At 42.5% G+C, this 22692-nt stretch overlaps 3 protein-coding genes across 10 annotated transcripts in view; all 3 read left to right on the top strand.

Annotated features, from left to right (window-relative positions):
- The window catches only part of AGO3 (argonaute 3, RISC catalytic component), a 35180-nt gene extending 26674 nt beyond the window's left edge, over window positions 1-8506 (top strand). For 4 of the 6 annotated variants that reach the window (XM_026085850.1, XM_026085854.1, XM_026085852.1 and 1 more), the window contains exons 18-19: window positions 1416-1615; window positions 2233-2728. In XM_026085850.1, the coding sequence (XP_025941635.1) occupies window positions 1416-1615; window positions 2233-2341 (309 nt within the window). In that variant the 3' untranslated portion in view covers window positions 2342-2728. Of the gene's footprint in view, window positions 1-1415; window positions 1616-2232; window positions 2729-7573 lie in introns of those variants that run through there. The other 2 variants (XR_003256665.1, XM_026085855.1) reach the window with 2 other exon arrangements.
- TEKT2 (tektin 2) lies at window positions 7599-21835 on the top strand. 3 transcript variants are annotated; one of them, XM_026085856.1, is made up of 10 exons: window positions 7599-7675; window positions 15570-15746; window positions 16130-16255; window positions 16871-17076; window positions 17651-17794; window positions 18556-18670; window positions 19109-19273; window positions 20222-20365; window positions 20659-20738; window positions 21323-21835. In XM_026085856.1, exons 2-10 carry the CDS (start codon window positions 15591-15593, stop codon window positions 21534-21536), a joined length of 1350 nt encoding a protein of 449 aa, XP_025941641.1. In that variant the 5' UTR covers window positions 7599-7675; window positions 15570-15590; the 3' UTR covers window positions 21537-21835. The 3 variants fall into 3 exon arrangements, with proteins under 3 accessions (XP_025941641.1, XP_025941643.1, XP_025941642.1); XM_026085858.1 differs by having other exon boundaries at window positions 19109-19216; window positions 21323-21832; XM_026085857.1 differs by lacking the exon at window positions 7599-7675 and adding an exon at window positions 15072-15177.
- Window positions 21836-22110: 275 nt separating this feature from the next.
- Window positions 22111-22692, top strand: part of ADPRHL2 (ADP-ribosylhydrolase like 2) — a 7197-nt gene continuing 6615 nt past the window's right edge. The window contains exon 1 of the mRNA XM_026086034.1: window positions 22111-22289. Within this exon, the coding sequence (XP_025941819.1) occupies window positions 22181-22289 (109 nt within the window). The 5' untranslated portion in view covers window positions 22111-22180. The remainder of the gene's footprint in view (window positions 22290-22692) is intronic.

Genomic DNA, 22692 nt, shown 5'->3' with positions numbered 1-22692 from the left:
TGGGGATCAACAGTATTAATTATTTACGTAAGAGGTGGTTTCTGTTACACTTCCAGAAGTTAACTTGCTGGGAAGTCAAATTTTTTGTGAAGTTTATTTTGAAGACGTCAGTTTATTTTGGAGCTTTGTTATTTCTGAAAATACAACTTGCTACTTTTCTGATTTATAGATATATTGAAATGAACATTGAATCRAGTTTTCAAATGTAAAAATTTGAAAGACTGAAGGCTATGTTGATTATTGGCTGACTAAATGCAGACCGGTGAATTATAGGGTGTGGAAATTAAATCCAGCAGTGTGGTGGTATTGCCAACAATACAATGGAGAGCCAACCTAATGACAAAAGTTGTATTGGGATATTGCTTAAAAATGGAAAAAAAAAAACTCTTCAAGTTTTTATTGTGTGAGCCTGTGACCACATTGTCATTAGCTCTGTTGAGGCTGAGTGGGCACATTTTTCTTTTCCTGTTCTGATTCATTGCACAAATAAGTCTCAACTAAACGGAGATTATATATATTTAAAAAGGGGGGTGGGGCTTTTAGCCTGGCAGAAAGATAACTATTGACCTAATTTACTTGCACTACTATAAGGTTTTACTCTAGTAAGTCACACTCTTGGGGAGGGGAAGGGATGGGGGAAGAGGGGTGTTCAGTTATTCCAAAACCAGCGACTTTCAAAGTAATCACAAGTTGATCGTGTAACGGAGAACTTCTCAGAGTTCCTAAGACGTAAACTCAGTATTCGATGCTTGTTAATGGTCTGGAAGGAAATGTGAAGGCAGTGCTGGTGGAAGTTAGAGTGCAGGGGGAACCCTGGCACATTGGTGGCATGTAAGAATCTGATCCAGCATAATGCAATTATAACTCTTGAACCTGTAAGCAAGACGACATTGTGTCGAAGCAAGAAAATGTAAATTTTTGTGCAGTATTCTCTAGGTAACTTCTGGAACACTGGAACCATTTGTGGTATGCATACTTGTAAGTTGGGATATTAATAAACTGGAAAGTTAAAAGCAACACAGTTTTTTGTCTGGGAAACATGTCGAAACGAGAAACAGTTTTAATTCAGGGTGGTTAAGAGGTGGTGTAATCACAGTTTACRCATTCTGGGAGCAGACTTCGATCATAGAGGGTTATCTAGAAGCTCAGGTTTAGGCAAATTTAGACTAGAAGGCTTTTTTTTTCTTTTATTTTCTTTTTTTTCCTCCAAGAAAGGATAATTGAAGTAACAATGTTGGATGTGAACGGTAGGTTTGTTGCTCATCTTTAAATATAACTCTGACATAAGAGTGAAACTTCTTTGGCTGCCGTTTCATAGGAATTCAGACTAGGTAGTCTGGCCTTTCCAAATCTAAAAATCTGACTTGATTGTGTGAAAAAGCCAGATAAGTGAATCAATGTTCCCTTCTTCTTAGGGTACCAGCCGTCCCTCACACTATCATGTTTTGTGGGATGATAACTGTTTTACTGCAGATGAACTTCAGCTGCTGACTTACCAGCTTTGCCACACATACGTGCGCTGTACACGTTCAGTTTCTATACCTGCACCAGCGTATTATGCTCACCTGGTAGCATTCAGAGCACGATACCATCTTGTGGACAAAGAACATGACAGGTAAATGAAAATACAGGTGCTTAGATTTTGGTCCCTGTTGGTCTCTGCTCCCTTACCAGGCACAAAGCCATCTTGCTATAGATAATTACTGCTCACTTTTCAGTCTCTGAGACTGGACTTCAAATACTTTCTCCTGGCTGCTGCTGCTTGTACTAGGCCAGAATGGGTTGGGGATTCTACTGAATAAAACTCAGACTAAAAGAATTAAGTTTAGCTTAATGAAATATTCTGTGTTATTACTTTGACATGGTCTGAAGGATCAAGTCATGCACTGAGTTTCTGGTGTTAGAGTAGTCGTGAATGAAGCAAATGTTAATAGTGCCTTGAACTTATATAACTCTGCTTTATGTCAGAAGTATTTTAAAACCTTAAAGCCATCAAAATGTCTGTAACAGGGTTATTTATAGATGARCAAACTGAGCAATTAAGGTAAAAGGACTTGTCAAAAGTCTTGAGGTTGCTTGGGTGAACAGACCAGTAGATTTTTCTTGGTATCCAGCGCTCTTAACATTGTCATGTTAGCCTCCTGCATGTTGACCTGATGTGAAGATATCTTCTAATCTCAGTTAGTGTAATTTACAGCACTGCTTTTTTCAATTTTTCTCATTTTCTTGCAGTGCTGAAGGAAGCCATGTTTCAGGACAAAGCAATGGGAGAGATCCACAGGCCCTTGCGAAGGCTGTACAAATTCACCAAGACACCTTACGCACGATGTACTTCGCTTAAGTCAATAAAATGGGAGCGTACTCACTGAAAGGAAGAACTGAGAAATTAAGCCACATACAATGTATGTTTCCAGTGGGGTTGGTTTATGGGGTGCGCCTCCGATCGTGCTGAAGTTGACACTGTGCAGGGGCGAGAGGCTAACCCTTAAATTGACACAAGGAAGATTGTTTACTTCATTGAGGAACACAGCACTATTATGCAATATGAAACCAGCCAACTGCTTTTTTGGCGCGGTCTCCTGTAGGAAGCACCGCCATCTTTTTTTTTTTTTTTTTCTCTCGTAGTTTAACCCTCTTATGCCTTTACCTCAAGTTGCTCGGCAGCACAACTATCTTTGMAAAAAAAAAAAAAAAGATCGATGGTGTAATTAAAAAAAAAAAAAAAAAACCACAAGCAAACAACCTTTATAGGAACAATCACAATGATTGTTTGGGAAAGGGAAGTGTGCAAAAAAACCCTTTTCTTTTACCCCACTGCACTGAGAAATCTTTGTCTCAGTATTGCCATCAGCATTCGAATGTGAACGTACCCAAGTACATTTGAATGTACAGCACTAACTAGAAAAAGTGAGGGGAGGGGAAGACGTTTTGCACACTAATCCAGTAATTTAAACCTTGTTTAGCCAACTGCTGCCTTTGTCTTTCTTCACAATTTTGGAGTCCTCAGCTCCGATAGTTCCCTCTTAAAAAGCAAACAAAGAAGCTAGTGGTATTATGTGCAGGCAGTAGCGATCCAAATTCTTCTTGCTCCCTGGTGAATTTACTAAAGCTGCTGTTTTACCTAGTCCAAAAGTTTCAATTATTTTCTATCTGGCAAGTCAAAATATTTTGGAGCTTCATGTAAGATCAGATGTCCCAGGTTTTATGGGATTACATATAGTAAACACCAGAACTGAAACTTTAGAGCTAAGGTCTTTTTGGAAAAAGAAAAATGCTAGTTTACTTGCTGCCTCTCACACCTTAATGTGATTTCATATGTATGTGTTTTTGAAGTTTAGCTTCCTTTTGTTTCTTTTATATTTATTAGAGTAATAATAATGCTTTAATTTAATTATTACAGAACATATGGTCAACATCAACTTTTATTTTTTAGAAATGTAACCATGTTTATTTTTTAAAAACTGACAACTTGTTTTTGCTATCTTTTAGTGCAATAAGCGTTCTAAAGGCAAACTGTGTCCATTGAGCTGTACTAAAGCAGTATTTGTACCACTAATCGTGGGAGAATGGACACCTCCATGATTTTAAAAGGACAAAGTAAAAGCCTTAATTTTGAAAGGAAAGTTTTATAGTTGGAAGGAACCTTGGATTTTCCTTTTTTAAATCAAAAAATAGCAAAAATGCTTCTAGAATTCTGCAAGCTTTATTGTTGTTACTGCAGTGTTTTGATTTAACAAAGGAATTGGCCGTATTTTTGGCTTTGCGATGTGGTGGATATTTGAATTAAATGGAAAGGGTTTTTTATTAAAATCTAAGTTTTTACATGCTTAATTAAATCTATTTGACATCAATAAAGTGTCTGGAATTAATACAAATTTTTAGCTTTTTTCCTCTTTGATATGACTTTCCTTTTAAAATTAAGTTATTGGTAACTTCATTTCACTTTGCAAATAAAATAAGAGGGCTGGGATAGTTAACATGTTAAATCACTGAAATGTGAAACAAAAATTAATGGGACTTTTTCATTCCACTTTAAAGGTAAAACAATATTTAAGATGTCAGAGATGAGCATTTATTCAGTGAGGGGTTTGGGGAGTTTTGCACTTTGTAAACTCGTGAACTGCATTTTTGACTGTTTTTATTTGCACTGGTTCATAGTATATATACTGCAGATCGTTTATATGGGCATTGCTGTTATCCCAGCCCTCCTGAACTCCACTTGCTCTCCACATGAAAACCAGTGGGTTGGTATAAGTAGCTTATCTCCTCTCATTCTCATGAAATCCGCTGTTTGCCAATATACTGTATTTTGAGCCTAAAATCTGAGCCCGTTTTGCTTCAACCGGCATGAATCTCCCCCATTTTTCTGCCAGAAAACAAAGTACTGTATTTTGTGCATTTGTATATTGCATTGAAATGTATGTAGTGCTGTTCACAACACTGTTTCAAAGAGCTTTACTAAACAGTTAGTGTATATACATATTTTATCTCCCAATATCAAGGAAGATAATGTAAAAAGACTAACTTTGCAAAGTTAAAATTGCACTGGAAATAGTCATAAAGGTGGGCAGTTTGCTAGTGGTTTGGGGGGTCCTTAGAGACTAGGTGGGAGGGTGGTTGAGGGAGACTTTCAGCAGGTCCTGATATGTCTGAAAAACTCTCTGGGGTCCCGGGAGTTACATATCTTCATCAGGTGTAAGTGCAGATCCCAGCCACGTTCTTTGACTTCTTAATGCGCTTACCTTTCAGCACCTTCAAATAAAACTGCTGCAGGGAGGTTGGTGTGACTGAGTAATTTGAGCAAGATTTCCAAATAAATCTCTCAAATGTTTTTCTTAGTCTGTGACCTGACAGTCTTCTCTCAGAAGCACTCTAGCTAGTAGTTCTGTTTATAAAATGTTTAGGTTAGGCTTTTTACAGAAAATTGATGTTTTAAAATAGAGAATTTTTTTAAAGAAACTATTTTACAAAGACTTCTTGTGGATTTCTGGCATTTAGATGAAAATTCCTTTTTATTAAAGTCTTTTGACTCTCCTTTCAAAGACACTGTACACTGCTCATCCTGCCCACACTCGGTGACTATGATTTGAGAAGCTTTTTTGCTTGCTACTTTCACCAAAAATTAAAGAAGGAAAAAAAAAAGTTCATTGGGAAAGTGACTTAAATGCTAGCTCAACAAGTAATTTTACCTGGTTTTCATGTGAAGAGTATTTGGAAGTTTTAATCTCTATTCTTGGTTTTGCAAATATCTACGTAAAGTGCCGATACTTATTTGTATTACGATATCAAGTTACTGGCGTTGTGAGGGCCACACATTTATGATGCTGTAGCTGCTATATTTATTTAAATGGAGATGGACAATTACTGCACTAAGGAATGAGGAGATAAGCAAGGAATCAAGGTTAGTTAGGAATCTTGTTTTTTCAAAAGAGAATTAATGGTGTGAAATATCAAGTGTAACAAAGGGTGCTGTCATTTTAACTGAGATTAAATAGCCAGATATTCTTCCTTTGTTTAAAAACATATATATTTTGATGTTTGCAGTTTGGGGGTGGGGGGTCGGGATAAATGGTACCTCATCTGTGGTGGCAGTTTCCAGTATATTTTCAGAGTATATGGATTTCTTTTATTTTTGTACCTGCTCTCCTTAAAAAAAAAAAAAGAAAGAAAAAAAGAAAAAAAAACTCAAATTTTATGTGCTGTTTGGGAACTCTTGAGTGGCGTGCCAGATCCTCCTGTCTTTCTGGGAGCTGTCTGTATATAGCCCAAAGAGGGACATGGGCAAAGGCTGACAGTTCTACTTTGTGGAGATATTGGCCTCGTTCATATGCCTATCCAGAAAAATGGTTCCTATCTCCTAAGACACTGTACCAGTTTACCACACCAAGACTTCGTTTGCCTGCAAGTGCCACTAATTGCTTCCACGGTGGGAGCACGCACAAGGGGCCCAGAGATAGTTTGGGGAAAGAGCACCCTTCGGGTGTCAACCACCCGAAGCTGAAGCTGCGGTACTGGTACTGTGCCAAAGTAGGAACCACTCTCTGGGACTGGAGGCGATGCTTCTGGTAACCTAACAGAARGCCTTGCCTAGACCTGTGATCTAGTGACTAGTAGATCCGAATTTGGAAATAGAGCTTGAGGAGTTAAACTTGCAACATCTACTAACAKAATGACTGATGACTCCACTGTAAGTAGCTTTTTTTGTCGGGCACTTCAGCTGTGGCCATTTTACTCAGGATTGCTGTATTACTGTTAAATGTGTAATCTGGTGAAATGTGTCCAAAAGTTATTTCTATAGGGTTCATTCTGGCATCCTTTTGGAAGTCTGTTTGGCCATAGAAATGATTTTCAGAAGGAAAATGGATTTCTGAAAGTTTGTCAGTCAAATTATTTCAAGATGCCATTGGTCCTAAACTAATTTCATTTTCTTCAAGTACGAATTTGTCCTATGAAATGCTTAATATAAGATATCAGATAATCATCTTCCGTACAAATTCCAGCTACTACTACTGGTTTTCTACTAGTCTTGAAGTTCACTCTGATGGAAATTTCCAAGCTCAAACTACACTTACAAAAGCTTGAGGCYTTTTTTTTTTTTTACACTTTATTCATATCTTGTCCACTTTTGATATTTTCCCAGTTTTGTGAACTGAGGGTTTAGAACCTTACTCAAAGCACTTTTTATAACCAAGGAATCAAAAGCTCAGATTATGTACCTTGAAACCATAAATTCAGTTTTCAGAGATCGTTGTTTCCAAATAGCTGTYGTAGTCTCCATCGTGCCAGGCAGGCATTCTGTCAGTCTCAGTGCTGTGGAGTTTTGTGGCTGCCACTAGTAGGTTAATTGGATCCAGCAAAAATAAAACCCATAGGGATGTCAAAGGGAAAGATTCCTGGCTTACTTTTCTACCCAAAGATGGTACTTTAGATTGATATTGGGTATTGATAACATTTTTGTTTTGGCATGTGTTTAAATAAAACTTTAGCCAATTCACTCTCTTTTTTTAAATCTGAAAAACAGTGGTTAGAGCTTGAGCTAATTGATGCTTTCTGCTAGTAGAAGATTTGTACTTTACAGTAATTGAGGTATGAAACAGGTGTGTACAGGATTCTAAATTTTACCTCCCTAGCAGAGTCTCAAGAATCCTAATCTCCGTAACACTAAAAAAAAAAAAAAAAAAAAAAAAGTCCCTAAGTAGGCAAAGGCGCATATGGAGCGGAAGGAATTGTTGGGGAAGAAGCTTGCAAAGAAAATATTGAAGCATCAGTTTTACAGAAACAAGGGTGTTGATGGAGAGACTCAATGCACTTTCCATCCCATGTGCCCTGCCCTTTTCAATTTTTGTCTGAGGTAGCCCCTCACCTAACACGGGTAGTTAACGTAGGGTCCTTTTAAAACAAAGCAGTTCCACTGTTTAAAACTTGGAGTGATTTTTATTTTTTTTAAGCAAGACAGTCCTCAGAAAGTGCCTTTTTAGAAGATGGTGCTGTAGATTTTTATTTTCCATTTGTACGTGGCTGAAAATTTAAGATAAATTATTGCAAATGCCAAGTGTTTGATGGTATCTTTCAGGTACTTTCAAGCATCAGTTTCTCTGAGTCAGGACCAAGATTAACCAGGAAAGTGTTTTCATCGGAGGGAGAGGCATTGAGGAATGATCACCAAATTCAGCTGGTAGGCTAGAATCAGTTTTGGTTTAGTTGGTGCAATTTACCTCTTCATATTGGGGGGAGAGGGAGGGTTGGGAGGAGGGTATAGGAAAAGTAACTGCACAGGACTCTTCGGACAACGTAATTAATGCTGAAATGGAATCCGTGGTTATTGAAGGATGTTGTCTCTTAGAGATGTAGCAAGCTCCCAAAGATGAAGTAGACAAATTGAGAGCTGTCTGAAGACTTATGAGATGGTCAGTCCTACTGTGAGCAGATGTCACATGGCTTGTAGTATTTTTAAAGGAGTAATGTGCATATGTTGATGGGACTTCTAATTCCTAACTGGGAGTTGTGATGCTCTGAACAGTAACTGCTTGGTGAGGTCAGAGATGTTGCCTTGTTTAGATGGTTGAAGATGTTGTGGGTCCATAGCGAGTTTGGTGAGCATTCCTCCAGTCAAGAAAAGCTGTAGACTAGACTATTAAACACTGCACCTCAGTAACCTTGTAATGCTGCATAAAGTAATAATAATAGCAAAGTTCTGCTTTGATTACACTGTAACGTGCTTGCACATGCCTGCAAAAAATACACACTTAACTTTCATTTTGGTAATGGTCTTAATAGCAATTATCAGACTTTCTTTCAAGATGAGCCTTGTCTTTTATTGTGGTGTTTCTCTATATTTATTGTTAATCTGTGTGCAGCTCATAGGTCCATGTCTGATCTGTATGTTGCTTTTAACACTTTTTTAGATTGGAGAAGTTTCTGAATGTCTTGTTTTTCTTCTCTGAAGTCAGCTTAACTCATCATTTTGGAGAGGAAACTGAATAAAACAACTTGATAGACAGTCTAATTGGTACCTTGTTTCTTTAAGTTTAGAACAGAGATGAGTTTGTGTTCATTTTATTACTTTTCATGCAGTACTGGGCATTTAAGACATACAGTAACTTGATGTCAGTCAGGATACTTTGGGATATCAGGAATTTAAGCATAAAACTCCCACTTCAATTGCAAATGGTATTTTGCAGGAATGTGTTCATGTCCAGTCTTTTCCTTGGAATAAGCGGAGCTTTTCAACATTTATTGATTTGGACATGATCAATGAAATATCTAGTCTAGAATTCCAAAGTGTTCGACAGTGACCCTTGCACTTGCCAGCCTCTTTATTTAAAGGGACGCTGTTAGATTAATTCACAATATAGCACTCCTGCTTATGTTACCAACAGAAATTATGAAACAAAAATCTAACGTTTTGCTGTATGGACTTTCTGTTTCAAGTTAGAGAAATTAACTGAACTTTCTTGCAATTTGTCACCAACTTGCTTGTTCTAGTACAGTGCCCAATGCCACTTCATTAGTATTTAAGCTTACAATGACTTTATTTTGTATTCCCACTTTCTTAATGTTATTAGACTAGGATTGAGAAAGGTTTTTTTTTTTTTTTTTTTTCCCAGTCTGAATTCTGAGCCAAAACTATCTGTCTTCTCTCCCTTTTAGTAGCTGTAGAGTTATCTTTTGGACTGAAAAGGGCCAAAAATTTTGTTCTGTCAGCTTAGTTTTCAGAAATACTCCCCATATCTTCCCTTGCCTATGAACCTTTTTTTTTTTTATCCACGCTTAGCAAATAGTGAAGCTTTTGAGACTTATAAGTTCTTGCCTCTTCTTTCCATACATTGCAAATGTGGTCAAAAAGAAATGAAATGGACTTGCATCTGATGATGCTAGTTTCTTGGGCACAAATTTCTTCTTAGGAAGTCTTGCCTTGGTGAAGACTAACTGTAGCACGTATGGGTTTAATTACAGTAGAAATTATCTGTGTATTTCTGTTGCATTCATTGGATGGTACATGATGTTTTAAAATACCCAATTCAAATACAAGCTAATCAATTACTGAAGATGCAGACACCCTCATATATTTCATCTTAAAAAATAAAAAATAAATAAAAATCTAGTGTATATGGCTAGTTCATCCTTCTTCCTAGCAAAGGTTTGAGACTGAGGATTTTCTGTAATTGATACTACTTACAGCAAATTGTGCTGGGATTAATCCTAAAGCTGAACTGACTCAGCTATATGTTTACAGTCTGTCATTGCTCTGATGTTTTACAAAAAAGAAATGGTAGTGGTGACTGTCCTATCAAACCAACAGTAGAAAACTCTCTTAAAAAAATGCAAGGAGGAAATGTCTTCATATTGAAAAAGAAAAAGCTAAATATATGTAAAAAGAAAACAAAAAAAATCATATGCTGCTAGAGCCTTGTGAACCTGTACCTTTGCATCCATAGTTTACCCAAAAGGCCCAACACGTGGCTACTTCAAAAACTAATATAGGAGGAGGAAAACTTTAAAAAAAAAAAAAAAAAAAAAAGAGTGCCTGTTCCCCTCCATAAAAGGAACATGCTGAGAAGCAGGTAGCAGTGCCTGTAACAGTTGTACAGTTCAAAACAAATGTGTTTTGTATCTAAATCTTGAAGCTACCTTACTTGGTTCAAAGCAGATACAAATTCCAGTAGATGGGTGCTATTTGAAACAGTGGAGCCAAGGGGTTTTCTGAGCAATATCCAACCCCTCTGTAAAACRTAGATGCTCTGAGAGATTTCTGGCTGCAGTCTTCAGACAGTTCACACTGACGTGTGCCTGGCTAACAAGAAAAACAGCAGGCAGTTGTAGAGTTAATTTTGCTATAGTGCTGCAATTGCTCTGCTCTTCCTCAGCTCTTACCTACCTCCCTATTTCCCTTACACAGGATCACTCTCCCTCCACTGTCTACAGAGAATTAGCCATGTTGAGAACATTTTAGCCACGTGAAAAGTGAATCAGCTTTGTCTGGATGTGAGGGGTGGTAGTAGTGCAGTGATGTGATGAAAGTAACTGCCAGTAGAAATAGAAAGGATTCAGTAAAAGTTAGGTGGATGTCAGTTAAGCTATGTTCAGCCTGAGCCCTTCAGGGAGATTGGGAACCTCAAACGTTGACTTAGGTGTCATGGGAATGTCTGTGTCAAACTTGAACTCATTGAGAGCAAGCATGTGCCTTTTTCTGATCAAGAACAGAAGCTGGGAAAACTTGCATTTGCATTGATACTATGGTTAATATTTTTATGAGCTGTTCTTAAAGCTTGAAGTCCTTGGTCAGAATGGAGTTGTTTTTGCATTGAGTTACTAAATAAAAGTGAGCCCTGAATTATCTGTGAATTAGAACTACCCTGAAAGGAGAAACTTTTAAAATAAGTGGTTTCTCTAGAGTAAGTTGTCATATAAACAAACTTACTGGTAGATTTGCGATTTTTTTTAAAATAAAACTTAACCTTGATGTATCTTTCTCGTTATCTATTGAAAATAATCAATTTTGCCTTTATTTCAATGTTGCCTGTCCAGTAATGTCTTCACTCTTTGCTGTGCTTCTGCAGCCTTTCATACACTCCATCGATTCTTGCCCCCACCCCGCAGTGGTGACTGTAAGGACATGAAGAATGTTGCCTAATGAATGYAGGGGAATAGTGTAGAGGTCTGATTAAGTGGGAACATTGTGGTGAGGATTAAACATCAGAGATTTCTGCAAGAACTAGTTTGCCAGCAGCTGAGGGTATTGATGTCTGTGTAACAAATTCTATGGTGTCTTGGGTATGGAAAGTTTTAGCAAAGTGGTATGGGGGGGGGGGGTTTTGTATAATGTGTACTGCGCAAAAGTAGTTGCCTGTATCATTAGATGCTAGTTTAGGCTTAAAGCTGCTGAAAAAGTGGATTTTCAGAGCGTAATGGAAAAGCTTTTCAAATGGGCTATATTTTATACACTTTTGAGATATTGGTGAGTTGTCCAGCCAGGAACTCTGCTGTGAATGCTGGCGATGAAATGGGTTCCCTCTCTGGCCTTGGGTAAGTGATTCTGCCTCAGTTTTTTACCCCATCTAGAAAATGTATACAATGATTCACATTGCCTTATGAGAGCTAGCTATTAGGTGTTCTGAGGATGAATCATGTTGTGGGAGTGCTAAATTCTTATTACAAACCTGTGCACCTTCTTGCAAGTTTGCATCTTCATTTATCAGTACAGTACTGTTTGTCCATCTTTGAAATGAGCCGGTGTTCTTTGCATACCTGTCATCATGTGCCTGAGGAAGGCCATTGGGATTGGTCCCATAATGTTTACCTGTTGCTTTCTTTTAAGATAATCCTTTGTTTCCATTTGGTGAGAAACAGACTGTCAGAGGGCAAAGTTTATTTAAATGGCAGTTGTGAAAACCTTCACTGAGGATTGAATTGGTCCTTCAAAGACATTTGGCAGTTGGAAATTTAACACATACTGTAATATTGTCTAGCAACACAGAAAAATGACTGTGTATTGAATTTAGGGTTATACTAGCCTATAAATCATAGATCCACAAACTAAACACAGATGTGCAAAAGTTAGATATTAAAATAGTTACTCACTAATAAACTTTCATTATGCTTATACTTGCAAGTCTCTTAAATCCATTCAAAAACAGTTTCTTTGATATAAAATCCATGTCTTGCAAGTTAGTGTTCACTCAGACATGTTAGCAAAACAGTACCTGTTGGAGCAATGCTAGATTTAAAGAACRTTTTTGAAGTTTTCAAACCTGGTGGTGTGCCAGCAGAGTAGAAACTTGAGCAGCACTCTTTAACTGTCAAGAAAAATGAATATTGAAAAAAATTCAGTAAGTGTGAGGAAGACTGCTAGAGATGAGAAGATTTGTCTTCTGACTTCTGGCAACTTTTCAGTGAAGAATGGCTTCTTCAGGCTGTTCTGTTTTGTACATCGCTTTCTTCCTGTGGCTGTAGTTTTTACATTTCTTTGGACTTGATTTCTATTCTTCAGTAGAATGTTCTCATTTCTGGAGTAAAGCTTTATCGCATCAAATCTAGCCTTGAGTCACCTTAATGTTGTTTTCCTGTAGAAAAATCCTGTTTCTAGAAAGTTGCTTTTTTTTGTCTGTTTTGCAGACTAATTCTGAAAATCTAGCTTCAGTACAGCAACAGAGTTGGCAGAATCTGTTTTTAATCCGAGATGTTGCTCTTACAGGCTTGTCGCCCAGCCCCTACTGCTGTGATTAGTGATATTGGTATACAGATCACTTGAATAGCAGCTCATTTGTCTCGCAGGTTAGGTGATGAACTTTGGGCTCACAGGGTACAGATTCTTTTGGCTGTTATATTCTTGTTTCTTCCCTTGGTGTAAGCAGTTAAACTTCCCCAGGTAGCTTATTGATGGATAAACAGCATTGTTGCTTATTATGGGGAAAAGAACTCAACTCTTTAAATGGCCTGGAGGCGTTTGATCAGAGATAAGAACATTGTCTATCAACAGGTATTACTTCAAAGCTTTCACTGTAATTGGTAGCATTCAGCTATGAGCCAGTGTGGGTATTAAAATATGTTCAGCGGAAGGTGCCTCAGGCATAGTGTGTGCCATAAGCATTGCTAGTGATCAATATGTATTTGTTTAGGAGACTGCTGGAAGCAATGTTGTGCATATAGATTTTGCATATTTAATACCATATGTTTAAAAAATAATAATTGTACTGTTTGGGACTCCTTTTCGGAATAAAATTTTAATAAACCAGTCAAGTGGATTGAGATTCCCTTCTATGTGTACGTCTTGCCCTTGCTCTTTCTCATATGCTGGTAACTGCTCCCTTCTTTTTTTGGTGTTGCCATTGCTTAAGAAGGAAGTAAAATGTGTTCCAACCATGAAGATAACTTGGGGGGAGGAGGGGTTCAAAGTAAAAGGGAATTGTTTCAAGATTAAAGTCGAGCTGTGACTTGAGACATTGCACAAATAGATTGTAGACGGATGGCAAACAAACTGGTAAAAGCCTTTATTTTTACTTAACCATCTTGACCACGTGTGCCTATTTGTATTGCAGATGTGGGCTGCAACCATTCGGGATGTGAGGGAAATCATGTGTCAGTGTGTTTTAAAATGTAATTGCTAAGCAGAAGCAGTGTCCTCTGCCCATTCTCCCTTTCCGGACAAATTGTTCTTGCCAAAATTTTCTACCTGTTGCAACAGTTGCTTTCTTTCCAGCACATTAAAATGTCAACTTCTCTCACTGTCCCTTCCCTCTGGAAGTCATCTATAATCTCTGTGCAACTGTGTATAGTACACACAACAGTCATCACATCTCTGTTGGCTTTAGATACCACCAAGTCGGGTATATTGTAAACCAACCGTATTAATTTGAAAAATAAATTTGTTTTGAATGCATATGTGATATTTTAATCTTTTTATACTTGCATTGTTTGAATTTCTTTCCAAAGCAAAGTCTGCAAGAATGGATGGAGATTGAAGTGCTGATCTTAATCGGTAATGTCAGGAACTGGGATAATATCTTGAGGCAAATACCAAACATGACTGCCAAACCTTTGTCAGAAAATGTGATTTTACTTTCCAACTTTTCTGTTTGATTAAGGTTAATGCCATTTAATTAAAAAATGGGAAAAATTTAAGTGCTCAGATTGGCAATTTTCATCCTTCTGTTGTCCACAGAACTAAAAACGTTGTGGGGGTATGATGGTAACTCGGTGTTACTGGCATTGTTTATGCACCCAGTTATGTCTGCGGTGTCAGCTGAACTTCATGGCTCAGAATAAACACAGGCAAATAAGGGGTTAAATGGGTTTTGGAGCTATAAAATGCTTGTGTGCAGATAATTAGCGGTGAATGTGGTACCTTTGGTTAAATCATTGTCTCCATAAAAACACATTGTCTGTGGTTGAGATTAAAAAGTTTGTTTTTGTTTAACACTGTTACTCACAATACTGACGTGGTGAAATTCAGTCATGGACCTCTCTGAGCCAAAACTGTCACCAAAGCTTTCCGTGACAGCCTCCACTCCTGTCTTTCTGCCATTCTCTATACTGGAAGGACTCTATGTTGTTTTGTTTTTACCTTTTTTTTWAAAAATTTTATTGGTTTTAGTGTTGCTTTGCTTCAGTTTGAAGTGTAACTTTCACTAATAACTGCAATAAAAAAAAAAAAAAGCTTTGCTCCAAACCTGCTGTGTTGTTAACTTGCTTTATTAGAAAAATATATAAATAATAGGCTCTTTGCTTCTACGATACTGGGTTTTAGATAGCCACCGTGTGGCAGGTAGGAGGAAATCGAGCTGGTGGGTGCTGAAGGGTTTGCAAGTCGGCGTCATCTGGGGGAAAAAAAATAAAATAGTTCAGTTCCCGACCTGCCCCTCAGGGTGCTCGCGACGCTTCTAACGGCTGTGGCCGTGACGTCAGGGGAACGGGGCGGGGCCGCGGGGCCGTCCGCGCGGAACGGCTGCGTAGCAACGGGCGCGCGCGTGCCCGGCAACCGGCGTGGCAACGCGCGGCGGGAGCGCCGTAAAGGAGCGCGGGCGCCGGGCCCGGGAGCGCCGGGAGGGAGCGGGGCCGGGGCCGGGGCCGGGAGCGGTGAGGAGGCCGGGCCGCGCCCGGGAGCGCCGGGAGGGGACCCCCCGGGGGCTCTTAATGCGGCGCCGGCCTAAGGAGCCCTGTGCCAGCTGCCCCTGACCGGTAGGATTATTCGGGTCCCCGGGGACGGCGGCCTTGGGCAGCGCCTGGGCAGCTTCGCTGCTGTGATCGGCCATTTTGCCCAAGCTCGACAGATGCCACCTGCGAGGTGGTGCTGGGAGGGCTCCTCGCCTCTGTGCAAGCAGCACCGTTCCCTAGGGAGAGACTGCTGGAAGAGGCTTTCCTCCTATCTGGGGGGAGAGAGCGGTTCAAATCATCCTTCCCTGGTTGCGTGGGCACCTGCGTGTCTGCCTTAGCTGGGGCTGCCACGTCAGGGCTTGCTGCATCTGCTCTACTGGAAACCTTTGCGGTCTTGGTGCTGCTTTTGTTTTCATGCATCTCTGGTTTTGGTGTATCTCTGTGAATAAACATGATGATCATCTACTCTCTTTTAGTTACTAGCCAGTTTTACCGCTATGGCCACGCTGAGTGTGAAGCCAGGACAGAGGTTCACCTTGCCAAACTGGCACACTAACTCTGAGCTCATCTCGGCTAATGCTGAACGCCAGCGTTCTGCTTCCCACTGCATCCGGCAGGAAGCCCGGGTTCTCCGCAACGAAACCAACAACCAGGTGGGCCTTCTGGCACCTTGGCTGTTCCCTGGGTTTGTTGGAACAGCGGCTAGGGAGTGTGGGAGAGCATCTGTAAATCTGGGTGTGCGGACTAGGGGGTAGGAGAGGATTTTACCTCTAGAGAACTTTCTAAATAATTGACAAGAAAATAGTTACAGGAAGTAAACATATATATGTGCAATGATGTGTGAATACTGTAATGAGATTTCTGGGTGTGATTCTCACATCCTTTGCAACTTGTGTACCTTTCTTTGCCCTCCACTTGTGTAAATAACTGTTGCACCAGATGGCAACATTTTGTACTCCTGTAAAAGGTCAGTCAATCCCCAAAACAAGGAAAGGCTTCAAAAAAAAAAGTCATGGCATTTCTTCTCTAATTCCAGACAAAATGGGATGAGCATGACAACCAAACCCGCCTGGCTGAACGTATCAACTGTGTGAACAGATGGAAAGAGACCCTGGACAAATGCCTTGTAGACGTAGATGCGGAAATTGATGCCTTGGCCAAAGTACGTTGGGAAGACAGGTGGCTGGAAATCAACCTACACTCTCAGCATGCGACATTGAGCAGTTGAGGCTTGTTTTTTTGTAGTGCACAAGCCCACGTGGAGTTTAAGGGGGGGGCTTATCACAGGTATACTGAGATCAATACCTGAAGAAATTACTTCCTGAAAAGCAAGCCACCTGTGTGCTTTTGGCTGAGCCAAGTCATTTTGTGGGGCTGTGCATTTGCATGCTCATGTTTGGTATATGTTTGTTTGTTTTTTAAGCTCTGAAGGATAATGAGAAAAATATATTAGCACCATCATTCAGAAAAGTTTGACTTTCAATAAGGAATAGCAATGGGACATCCTTCTGATCCTTTAGTCCTGAACCCCCAGACTGCTCCTCTGTAATCCTTAGTCCCCAGCAAGGTACAATTCCCAATGTGAATAGCAGTTGTAGAGGGCTGGTGTGTGTGTCTCCCACAGTTCCCATTCCAGTCTTGCTAAACGGTATCAGAATAGCAAAGACAGGCAGTGCAAGACCCTCTTAACAAGGGCATCAGTGGGTTCCCCTTCCTTTCTCCTTCCTCCAATCCCTGAAGGAGACCCTCCACCCACTCAGCTGGCTTCTTTCTCCAGGTGAAGGAAGCAGCTGAACATGCCCTCCAGGCAAAGAACTTGCCTTTGGACGTTGCCATTGAGTGCCTGACACTCCGTGAGAGCCGCCGCGCCATCGACGTGGTGAGGGACCCTGTGGAGGAGGAGCTGCATAAGGAGGTGGAGGTGGTAGAAAAGGCCAAGAGAGACCTGCAGCAGAGAGTGAACGAAGCCTTCGAACAGCTCTGGTGAGGCAAATAGCAGAGCTTTCACTGGACTCTGCCCTTCTTGCTTGGCCCCAGCAGTTTAATGTGTGTCTAATGCCACACTAAGATGGGCAAGCAGGCCAGGCATAGTTACCCTGGGGGCACTGAGCCACTCAGGGGAGCTTTTGATGATTATTGTCAAGGTCTGTGGGGCTTGGGGGCTTGCAGGGGAGAGCATGTCAGCGGGAGACTTTCTAAGTACCCTCATAAAATTTTAGCCCTGACAAATATCTTGTGCCCGCCTTGGTTCATGAACCAGTAACCTGGAAGCATTAAAGCTCCCAGACTCTAACCCCTCATGGGTCACTGCCTTGCAGCGGGCAGCTCAGTTCACCGGGGTGATGCCGGGGCGGAGTGCAGGAGAGCCAGCCAGGCTTGTAAAGCAGGTGTGCTGGAGGACCAAGCTGGACCTGGCTTGCTGCTGTTACAGAGAGCAGGATCTCCTAACTCATTTTAAAGAAATGGTTGAGGTTGTGATGAAAGCTTTGGAAACATGAGAGTGAGCTGCCATTTCCCTCTGCATGCTCCCAACTGACTCCAGCCCTGCTTTCTGCAGCCTTTTACAGGAAGCTCGCCAGCAGCTGAGCTTTGATCACCGGGGCAAGATGGAAGCGCTGGAAATAGATCGGGTGTGCTTATCCCTCAATGTGAATTCTCCCAACATCTCCTTCAAGGTCAATCCAACACGGATCCCAGACGGGTAAGGGAAGAGCCAGCTCTTTTGTGACCAAACCCATGCTGGTGCTTGAAAGAGCCTTGGGACTCTTTTTTATTCCGTGCTATATGCTGGCTTGATGGGAGCAGTTACTGAGAGAGTCCAGAATAGGAGCTAGCTGCTGGGATTTCTTCTGGCTCTTGAACTGTGAGTTCACAGCTGTGAGTTCACAGCTTCTGGGAGATGAGACCTTTTTTGATCCATGTTTGTAGTGGGCTGATTGCTAGTGATGTGTACTGCTGCTCTCAAATCTCTCGGGGTCTTAGAGCATTCTGTGGGTACCTTCTTTCTTTACAGCAACATCGGGGTCAGATAAACAGGGTATCTATTTTCTAGTGGGGAAAACAGGAAAACAGACAGTGAGTGAGTTATCTAAAATGTCACCACAAGTCAGTGGCAAAAACAGAGAACGTAGCTGCCCTCTCTTGCTAGTACCTGGCTATAGGCGATCCTCAGTTAACAATGTGGTATTAGCCTTTGGCAGAGCTGCAGGTTTTTCAGTTGCTTGGCATTTCGTAGCATCCTTTACATGCGTCCCTAGTTTGAGCAGATGTTGGGCTCAGTGCAGGAGCTGTAGGATAGCAATCTCCAGCTGGTGCACTGAGGACATCAGACAGGGTGTGATCTCCAGAATTTCTGAATCATTTTGTATTGCAGAAAGCCTTCTTGGCCTGCAGCAGGTGGTTGCTTTTGAACTGTCTTGCAAACACTCAACTTATTTTCATAACTGCTGATTTTGTTCACAGATCAACTTCACCTCAGGAGTGGGATGATTGTAGTCAGCGCAACAAGGACCATGCTGAGGCAGAAATTAAAGCCTCAAATGAGCTCCGGGAAGCAGTAGCACTTACCATTGCCCAGGTAAATTAGTCACTTGGCTGTGATTTGGTGGTGCAGAAGTTCTGGACCCAGAACGGAAGAATGGGCTGACATGAGCTGTGGCCTGGGGGAGGGAGTCTTTGAAAAGACAAAACTAGCCATGTGTGCTTCTCTAARAGCAGCTGCACGCCCTCCTAGTTTAAAGGTGGAGCTTAATTATGGTGTGGAGGTTGCAACAGATTCAGCAACCTGGAAGACTCCTACTGTCCGCTGTTCCCATGTCCTTTGGCTACAGGAGGATGCATGACCTGCATATGTGTGGCAAGGGGGTTCCTTTCAGCTGCCAGAACCCAGCTGGTTTTGCTCACAGGCTTGTTCCAACCTCACAGGAGATTGTGTCTCATACAGTGGCCGTATTAGCAACTGCTGGGAGAGAGACCCCTTCTAGATGTGTGTGACTGGAGCCTGTTCTCTTTTCAGACGAACAATGAGCTGGAGGCTCAGCGCGTAGCTACAGAGTTTGCCTTGCGCAAGAGGATTCGAGATTTGGAAAAAGCCTATGATGAGCTGAAATGGCAGGAGAAGAATGTAAATGGTGCTTCTTTGGTTATCAACCACGTCCCCGGGTGGGGGATGAATCCAAAGGTTGTTCATTACCTGGAACACTAATTGCTCTGAGCACTTCCTTTCTGTGGCTCTTGCAAAGCACGGTGGCATTGCTGAACCACCTGCCTGGCAGTGCTGAGGGTAGCACCTCTGGATAATTCTGTTTGTTGGGATGGGATTGACAAGCCAAAATAGTGCTGCCGCAAGGCGTGCAGCTGCCCATCCATCACGGCCTTCATGGTGAGCTAGATCTGAGCTTACTGCCACAACTAACCAACTTGCACTTGTAAAATCCATCTGGCAGCTGTGTCTGGATGTGAGGCACAAGCCACGTGACCCCAGGCACCTAGCCATGGCTCCTCTCCCACACCTCTCAACACAGCAGGCTGGATGCAGAGATGGGCAGAGGCTCCTCAGGTACTGGGAAGGCTCTGTTACACCAGTGCAAACCAGTACAAGCTGCTTGTTCCATTCTTTGGGTTTTTATCTGTCCCGTTCATCTGTGAAGGCAAAGCCTGCTTTTTTACGATGCTGCTGTACTTGCAGGGGAACACAGCTGTGGGAGAGAGGTTGCCTATATATCTGACACAGCTCTATTTTAAATATAAAGGTTGTTTCCTTGTGAGAGCTGTTGAGTGGCATATGCATGAAACAGTGGAATCGGTCCCTGCAGCATCCTACCTCCCTCTGCCATCACCGTTGCTGCTTGGCATTTCCCAGCAGCAGTGCCAGGTTTTGGCCATTATGTTTCACCCCTAGTCTCATCCACTGTGGCCATGAAACATGAGCAGCACCGTGCCTGGTCCATGTGAAAAGCCTGATCTATGAGCGGAGGGGTTCTGAACTCTAATCAGAAGCTTGCTAGCCCTTGCTTAAAATCCATTCCCAGCACAGTAAAAACCCAGGGTACATGGGGCTGTTTTCCAGTCTAGATCCTAATGGAATAGAGCCAGGACTGTCTCTCATGGTACATGTCTTTATCCTCAGACCTTGGAGGAGATTGCTGAGATGGAAGAGGACATCCGACGTTTGGAAGATGATCTTCGGAGGAAAATGCAAGACCTGAAACTGGCACACACTCGCCTGGAGACTCGCACGTATCGGCCCAGTATGGAGCTGTGTCGGGATCAGGTACCAGCCTTGCCTAGCATGCTCCCTGCTAGGAGGGGCGGAGGGGGAACTGAACTGGATGGGTGCTTGAGTGAGTCGGAAAAATTTGGACGCGCTTTGGAGCAAACTACAGAGGGGCTGAGCAATGGATTGTGCAGGCACATAGCACATCCACATAGTGTATTGTCCAGGGCAAAGCAAGGAAATAAATGTTGTAGTTGGGCTGGGAGGGGAATGAGAGAACCATGGCCCCTGTAAGACACCGCTCTACAGCCTTGTTAACTGTCACGACCTTCTCCCTCCCCACCTTGCAGGTCCAGTACGGGCTGACAGATGAGGTTCGGCAGCTGGAGGGAACGATCAGTGCCCTGAAGCAGAAGCTAGCGCAGTCACAGTAAGTTCCCTGTTCTCTGGGACAGAGCAGTGACCCAACATTGTGTATGTGAGGGACGTGGCCATGTGCAGCCCTGAGCCTGGAACACTTCCAGAAGCTGCATTTTGAAGGTCATGTTTGTTCAGATCAGGAGTGGAGACAGTCTTTGGGCTCAGTGGGAAGCTGGACTGGGCAGCAGAGGTGCAGGCAAGGCCGGGCAGGGCTGTGTGATGGGAGGATGAACAGGGGTTCCCATGGCCTGTGTTTGCACTCAGACTTTGACCAGGCTACACAGGTTCTAAAAGGGAAAGAAGGGGTGAAAAGCAAAGGAAGAAATAGCAGTGCTGCTCTGGGTTGACATGGGGCTCCCAGGGCGCGTGTCTGTGCTGCAATCCGGGAGCAGCACATGGGCTTGCTATTCACAGACCCAAATAATACGCTACTACTATGCACCAGGAACTTTCTGCTGCATTAGCTCTTCATACAAAGGCAAGAGCTACACAGATATTTATGCTGCCAGAAAAGTGGGAAGTTCAGTGTTTCCTGTCCAACTTGGGAAGTGAATGCAATGCTTGAACCTGACTCTCACTTGTGCTTGTTCTCAGGGATGCCTTGGATGCTCTCTACAAACAACTCTACCGCATCCAGACAGATATTGGCTACAAAGGTAATTCCCTGGTGCTGGACAACAAGTGCATGGACAGCCGGAGAAAGCTCATGGTTCCTGCCGCAAAATTTGTGCCAGAGGTTGACACCTTCAACTGGACCACGAACCGTACGCTCTCCCCGCTGAAGAGCAGGCAGTTGGTGTTGGCTTAATGCACTGTGGCGTGTTGTGCAACGAGCCACGCCGAAGAGAGAGCTACCAGTGACTCAGTTCCGCTGCAAGAAAAACGGGCATCTGTGTCATGTTAGGATAATGTAATTCTCCTCCCTCCCCTAGTTTGTTATATAACTGTCTGTCCCCTTGTATGATGTTTATAGCCTCTTGCACTCTGAAGAGCATTATAAACAATAAAGAGTCTGTCCCCAAGAGCAGTTGTCATCCGAATGTGTTGGAAGCATTTCATGATGATTGAATCCATCTGGGCTCTTTAGTGTTTTAAGTCCTTTAAAGTGCAAGGCTGTGCTCTGAAAAGGGACTGTGTAACAGTGGCAGCATGCCAGATCTGCTCTGTGAGTGTACTGACACAAATCTGCTCGCTTTAATGATTAAAGTAAAGCTTGCGTAGGGATTTCCCCCTGCCTGCTAGCCTTGCAGAGCTAACACAGCTACAAAAGCAAGAGCTGGAGTCCATTCTGGCTCTTGTGGCAACAGACTTGTTAAAATTGAATTGCAATGTTCACATTCTGCCATGAGTTATTGTTTCTATTCCAGGCACACTCCCAATGTGCTAAATACTGCATGCGCTCCCTGGGAAACAGAGTCCCTGCCCCAGGGACCTTGCAAGCCCAATTACTGCATGTGCAACCAGGACCAGAATTTGGCCTGCTCTTCCTCCCTGTGGTGGGAGATGATGCTCAGTAACAGTTCCCGTAGAAAGGAGCCTGGATYGACTTCTGGCTCTCAGAGTAAGTTCTGATAATGAGGAACTGAGAAAAATCAGCACTTCCCTTTCTGTAAGCTGGGAAAGAAACTGGCAGGTTTGGAGCAGCTCTTTGCAGCCAGGCGCTCTTCAAGCGAGTCGCTGCCAGAATCTAGCGGTGCTTTAGGAAGCCCCCAAAGTCCCACTTCTTCCAGCGCTTTGATGCTGCGATGTATTGCACACAGTTGGGTGCTGCAGCAGCGCCCCATACCTTGTATACGGCGGGAGTTTTCATCCCTCCTGCGCCCCCTGTGTGCAGCCCACCTTCCTCACACACCCCTCCTGCACCCCCAGGTACCCCCCTGTCCCCCATGCACCCCCATGCACTCCTCCTGTCCCCCAGGAATGCGTGATCCCCATGCACCCCCTGTGCACCCCTCCTGCCCCCC

Source organism: Apteryx rowi, unplaced genomic scaffold (genome assembly GCF_003343035.1).
Source record: "Apteryx rowi isolate R43461 unplaced genomic scaffold, aptRow1 scaffold_68, whole genome shotgun sequence".
Taxonomy (NCBI): Eukaryota; Metazoa; Chordata; class Aves; order Apterygiformes; family Apterygidae; genus Apteryx; species Apteryx rowi.
This window is presented reverse-complemented; position numbering and strand designations above follow the sequence as displayed.

Bases quoted from the DNA above. Each gene is read 5' to 3' on its own strand.
- TEKT2 (XM_026085856.1), top strand. From the start codon at position 15,591: ATGGCCACGCTGAGTGTGAAGCCAGGACAGAGGTTCACCTTGCCAAAC. The intron at 16,256-16,870 runs GTACGTTGGGAA...TTCTTTCTCCAG, and splicing joins AAATTGATGCCTTGGCCAAA to GTGAAGGAAGCAGCTGAACA. The intron at 20,739-21,322 runs GTAAGTTCCCTG...GCTTGTTCTCAG, and splicing joins CAGAAGCTAGCGCAGTCACA to GGATGCCTTGGATGCTCTCT.